Source organism: Salmo trutta, chromosome 14 (genome assembly GCF_901001165.1).
Source record: "Salmo trutta chromosome 14, fSalTru1.1, whole genome shotgun sequence".
Lineage (NCBI taxonomy): Eukaryota > Metazoa > Chordata > Actinopteri > Salmoniformes > Salmonidae > Salmo > Salmo trutta.
The window spans coordinates 81,845,477-81,852,404 of NC_042970.1; the positions used below are offsets into that span (position 1 = coordinate 81,845,477).

The window sequence follows — 6,928 nt, forward strand, 5'->3', positions numbered from 1 at the left end:
CACACACACACACACACACACACAGGGATTACATATATATTACATGTCGTCTTTACAATCCTCAGAATCTGCTAACTCCAAAAGGACTGCCTTCCAACCCATATGCTCCACAACAACCAATCAGAACATAGATACAGCCTGTGACATCACCACATCAACCATTTCTTGTCCAGATGACATCTACTCCAACATTGGTCAGTCTGCAGAGGTTCCAGACACTGTGAGCTATGCTACTGTCAACTTCCCCAGAGATCCAGCCTGTCTCCACTATGATACTGTCAACTTCCCCAGAGATCCAGCCTGTCTCCAATATGATAATGTCAACTTCACCAGAGATCCAGCCTGTCTACACTATGCTCCTGTCAACTTCACCAGAGATCCAGCCTGTCTCCACTATGCTCCTGTCAACTTCCCCAGAGATCCAGCCTGTCTCCACTATGATACTGTCAACTTCACCAGAGATCCAGCCTGACTCCACTATGATAATGTCAACTTCACCAGAGATCCAGCCTGTCTCCACTATGATACTGTCAACTTCACCAGAGATCCAGCCTGTCTCCACTATGCTACTGTCAACTTCCCCAGAGATCCAGCCTGTCTCCACTATGCTACTGTCAACTTCCCCAGAGATCCAGCCTGATTCCACTATGACACTGTCAACTTCACCAGAGATCCAGCCTGTCTCCACTATGCTACTGTCAACTTCACCAGAGATCCAGCCTGTCTCCACTATGCTCCTGTCAACTTCCCCAGAGATCCAGCCTGTCTCCACTATGCTCCTGTCAACTTCCCCAGAGATCCAGCTTGTCTCCACTATGATACTGTCAACTTCACCAGAGATCCAGCCTGTCTCCACTATGCTACTGTACACTTCACCAGAGATCCAGCCTGTCTCCACTATTCTACTGTCAACTTCCCCAGAGATCCAGCCTGTCTCCACTATGATACTGTCAACTTCCCCAGAGACCCAGCCTGTCTCCACTATGATACTGTCAACCTCCCCAGAGATCCAGCCTGTCTCCACTATGCTACTGTCAACCTCCCCAGAGATCCAGCCTGTCTCCACTATGCTCCTGCCAACTTCCCCAGAGATCCAGCCTGTCTCTACTATGCTACTGTCAACTTCCCCAGAGATCCAGCCTGTCTCCACTATTCTACTGTCAACCTCCCCAGAGATCCAGCCTGTCTCCACTATGCTCCTGTCAACTTCACCAGAGATCCAGCCTGTCTCTACTATGCTACTGTCAACTTCCCCAGATATCCAGCCTGTCTCCACTGTGCTACTGTCAACCTCCCCAGAGATCCAGCCTGTCTCCACTATGCTCCTGTCAACTTCCCCAGAGATCCAGCCTGTCTCTACTATGCTACTCTCAACTTCCCCAGAGATCCAGCCTGTCTTCACTATGCTACTGTCAACTTCACCAGAGATCCAGCCTGTCTCCACTATGCTCCTGTCACCTTCCCCAGAGATCCAGCCTGTCTCTACTATGCTCCTGTCACCTTCCCCAGAGATCCAGCCTGTCTCCACTATGCTCCTGTCAACTTCCCCAGAGATCCAGCCTGTCTCTACTATGCTCCTGTCAACTTCCCCAGAGATCCAGCCTGTCTCTACTATGCTACTGTCAACTTCCCCAGAGATCCAGCCTGTCTTCACTATGCTCCTGTCAACTTCACCAGAGATCCAGCCTGTCTCCACTATGCTACTGTCAACTTCCCCAGAGATCCAGCCTGACTCCACTATGATACTGTCAACTTCACCAGAGATCCAGCCTGTCTCCACTATGCTCCTGTCAACTTCCCCAGAGATCCAGCCTGTCTCCACTATGCTACTGTCAACTTCCCCAGAGATCCAGCTTGTCTCCACTATGCTACTGTCAACTTCCCCAGAGATCCAGCCTGTCTTCACTATGCTCCTGTCAACTTCACCAGAGATCCAGCCTGTCTCCACTATGCTACTGTCAACTTCCCCAGAGATCCAGCCTGTCTCCACTATGCTCCTGTCAACTTCCCCAGAGATCCAGCCTGTCTCCACTATGCTACTGTCAACTTCCCCAGAGATCCAGCTTGTCTCCACTATGCTACTGTCAACTTCCCCAGAGATCCAGCCTGTCTTCACTATGCTCCTGTCAACTTCACCAGAGATCCAGCCTGTCTCCACTATGCTACTGTCAACTTCCCCAGAGATCCAGCCTGACTCCACTATGATACTGTCAACTTCACCAGAGATCCAGCCTGTCTCCACTATGCTCCTGTCAACTTCCCCAGAGATCCAGCCTGTCTCCACTATGCTACTGTCAACTTCCCCAGAGATCCAGCCTGTCTCCACTATGCTACTGTCAACTTCCCCAGAGATCCAGCCTGTCTCCGCTATGCTACAGTCAACTTCCCCAGAGATCCAGCATGAATTCATGTTTTCATGTCATTTATTCATTCATTTGTGTTTTTAATTAATTCATTTATTTGATCAATCATTTGTTAATTAGTTCATTCATTCATTCTTTTATTTTTTGTTTCTTCGTTATATCCTATTTTTATTCTTATTTTTGTATAATTATTTTGATAATTCGTTCTTCAGTTTGTTCATTCGTTCTTTAGTTAGTTTGTTGGTCCGTCGGTACGTCCGTTCATTCATTCATTCATTCATTCATTCATTCATTCATTCATTCATTGTTTCTACTGTGAATGTAAAACTGGCTTGAACAAAAAGAGACCGTTTGTAGCTTTTAGAAAACTTTGATTATTCAGTGTATTTTACTCCACTTGATGGGAAATGAGACTATGTGTATTTATCAATAAAGCACCAATATATTTATATGTGTTTGATACGTTCCATTCTAGCCATTACTATAAGTAGTCCTCCCCTCACCAGCCTCCACTGGTGCTGTCAGTAAACTCAGTACCTGTCTCATCAGCATGTACCACTGTCACTAGACACACAGAGCTGAGATGGAGGGATGGATGGAGAGAGCGAGAGAGGGAGGGAGCATAACCTCCAGTGGCAGAATAACTGTTTGTCTCCTCTGTAGACAGCCTCCAGTCTGCAAGAAAGTATTTGAATGTGTTTATGTGTTATGAGAGAGGCGCCTCTCTCTCTCCCTCTCTCCCTCCCTCCCTCCCTCTCAATGCTGTGTGATGTAGGAACAAAGATGTGATTGGTTAAGGATGAAGAGGGACGGGCTGTCAGAAATAACATGTGGCAGGAGGGTTTGAACTAGTACAGAGAGAGAGAGAGAGAGAGAGATGTAGAAATAGGGAAGTACTTAGTTCTATGGGTGCAAAGAGTGAGTGAGAGAGAGAGTACATGAAGTACATGAAGTTTGTATTTAAGTTCCTATAAGTAGGGAGAGAACAGAGAGAGTTGTAGACTTGGACACAACATTATATCAGGACCTATAGACACCTGGACCAACCTGGAGAGAACACAGCATTATATCAGGACCTATAGACACCTGGACCAACCTGGAGAGAACACAGCATTATATCAGGACCTATAGACACCTGGACCAACCTGGAGAGAACACAACATTATATCAGGACCTATAGACACCTGGACCAACCTGGAGAGAACACAGCATTATATCAGGACCTATAGACACCTGGACCAACCTGGAGAGAACACAGCATTATATCAGGACCTATAGACACCTGGACCAACCTGGAGAGAACACAGCATTATATCAGGACCTATAGACACCTGGACCAACCTGGAGAGAACACAGCATTATATCAGGACCTATAGACACCTGGACCAACCTGGAGAGAACACAACATTATATCAGGACCTATAGACACCTGGACCAACCTGGAGAGAACACAGCATTATATCAGGACCTATAGACACCTGGACCAACCTGGAGAGAACACAACATTATATCAGGACCTATAGACACCTGGACCAACCTGGAGAGAACACAGCATTATATCAGTACCTATAGACACCTGGACCAACCTGGAGAGAACACAGCATTATATCAGGACCTATAGACGCCTGGACCAACCTGGAGAGAACACAGCATTATATCAGGACCTATAGACGCCTGGACCAACCTGGAGAGAACACAGCATTATATCAGGACCTATAGACACCTGGACCAACCTGGAGAGAACACAGCATTATATCAGGACCTATAGACACCTGGACCAACCTGGAGAGAACACAACATTATATCAGTACCTATAGACACCTGGACCAACCTGGAGAGAACACAGCATTATATCAGGACCTATAGACACCTGGACCAACCTGGAGAGAACACAACATTATATCAGGACCTATAGACACCTGGACCAACCTGGAGAGAACACAGCATTATATCAGGACCTATAGACACCTGGACCAACCTGGAGAGAACACAGCATTATATCAGGACCTATAGACACCTGGACCAACCTGGAGAGAACACAACATTATATCAGGACCTATAGACACCTGGACCAACCTGGAGAGAACACAGCATTATATCAGGACCTATAGACACCTGGACCAACCTGGAGAGAACACAACATTATATCAGGACCTATAGACACCTGGACCAACCTGGAGAGAACACAACATTATATCAGGACCTATAGACACCTGGACCAACCTGGAGAGAACACAGCATTATATCAGGACCTATAGACACCTGGACCAACCTGGAGAGAACACAACATTATATCAGGACCTATAGACACCTGGACCAACCTGGAGAGAACACAACATTATATCAGGACCTATAGACACCTGGACCAACCTGGAGAGAACACAACATTATATCAGGACCTATAGACACCTGGACCAACCTGGAGAGAACACAACATTATATCAGGACCTATAGACACCTGGACCAACCTGGAGAGAACACAGCATTATATCAGTACCTATAGACACCTGGACCAACCTGGAGAGAACACAACATTATATCAGGACCTATAGACACCTGGACCAACCTGGAGAGAACACAACATTATATCAGGACCTATAGACACCTGGACCAACCTGGAGAGAACACAGCATTATATCAGGACCTATAGACACCTGGACCAACCTGGAGAGAACACAACAAGATGAGGTTCCTGCTGATAATCATCCTCCTCTCCTTCATGACAGGTAATAAGCTTGTTATAACTCTCTATAACAATGTAATAACATTCAGTTAGTCTTCTTATAAAGGCTGCTACTACAGATAAGGAAACACTATGGTGTGTGTGTGTGTGTGTGTGTGTGTGTGTGTGTGTGTGTGTGTGTGTGTGTGTGTGTGTGTGTGTGTGTGTGTGTGTGTGTGTGTGTGTAATTTGAGGATGCCACTGGTGTAGTAATCCTGACCTTAAGTACATTAGTATTACAAAACACTAAACGAAGAGGAATATAAAATATATTTTCTCTTGTCTGATTGACAGGTTGTTTGAGTTCATGAGAACGTTCTGCCGTCAGGATAACAAAACAGTCATTATATAGTTCTTGCTTACTTACGCACATGCATTTACACACAATCCGTTGGTGACCTGCAACCCCCATAAACTTCTCACACTGTTTATCACCTTCTGGCTCAGCCTGTTCCTTTCCTTCAAGGTTAGGAACTCTCTGAGGTTTTACTCCCTTGACCATCTGTCTATCTCTCTATACTAATTGCATACACACATTTCTTTCCCTCTCCAGTGGTTCCTGGACTTTCCGGAACTAATCAGACTAATCGATCCCTACATTGATCATTACATTGATTATTCATTAACCCTGTTGTATGACTAATAATTCATCATGGTTTATTAATTCATTTACCTTTATTAGATCATTCTCTTATCACATACTATTATCTCCTCTCCCCTTTTCTCTCCTCCCTCCTCTCCAGGGTTGTCATGGTGACGGTGACTATGAAGAGATAAAGGAGAGCCCCCTAAGGTCAGACTCAGGCGAGGCGACCTCCACCATCTACGCCACCGCCAACTTACCCACAAGCCACTCTGAGTCTCTCCACTACGCCTGCGTCAACTTCCACAAGAACCCCAGTGGCCCCAACGAAGCAACTGCCACCATCACTAAAGATGGCAGCTGCTCCAATGAGGCCACCGCTGCCATTACTAAAGAGGGCACTTCATCATGTGACTATGCTACTGTGAACTATGGTCAAAGCCCCACCTACTCTACTGTCAATCATCCACACAGCTCCTCTGAGGCTCCTCCCATCTACTCCACAGGCAGCATACCCATAGACACTTGAGTCACTGGCAACCAATCACAAGATACATACACTCACTGGCAACCAATCACAAGAGACACATTTTAACTATATGCGCTGACCTCTATTTTTAGCAAATTTCTCTTTTATTTTTTTTTTGTCTCTCTCTCTCTGCCGGTCTCTGTCAGTCTCTTTTTCCCTCTCTCTCTCTCTGCCGGTCTCTGTGTCTCTTTTTCCCTCTCTCTCTATCTGCCGGTCTCTTTCTCTCTCTCTCTATCTCCTGTTCTCTCACTGACAGTGAGTTTGCATGTCTTGGCCGGGTGAGCGGAGGTTTCACTTGATGGATAATTTAGGAGCCCGGAGGCGAACGCCGAACGCCCTGCTCAAAACTGACAGTGATTCTCGATAAAGGGGTGGAGTCAACAAACTCCGCCTTTAGGGTCCGACCTTAGCCCCCAGACACATAACTATTGCAGCATCATTTCTGGAGGCTGAGACAGGAGGGGTCGGGACACTGTGGCCCCATCAATACCCCCGGACAGGGCCAACCAGGCAGGATATAAACCCACTCACTTTGCCAAAGCACAGCCCCCACAGTACTGGAGGGGTATCTTCAAACCACCAACTTACTACCCTGAGACAAGGCCGAATATAGCCCACGAAGATCTCCCCAACGGCAGGAACCCGAGGGGGGCGCCAACCCGGACAGGAAGATCACGTCAGTGACTTAACGCACTCATTTGACGCACCCCTCTTAGGGACAGCATGGAAGA

General features: G+C 46.7%; 1 protein-coding gene across 3 annotated transcripts in view; it reads left to right on the top strand.

Annotated features, from left to right (window-relative positions):
* Positions 1-905, top strand: part of LOC115147641 (CMRF35-like molecule 5) — a 54,088-nt gene extending 53,183 nt beyond the window's left edge. For all 3 annotated transcript variants that reach the window (XM_029689925.1, XM_029689927.1, XM_029689926.1), the window contains one exon: positions 66-905. In XM_029689925.1, coding sequence (XP_029545785.1) covers positions 66-472 — 407 coding nt within the window. In that variant the 3' untranslated portion in view covers positions 473-905. The remainder of the gene's footprint in view (positions 1-65) is intronic.
* Positions 906-6,928: the final 6,023 nt, after the last annotated feature.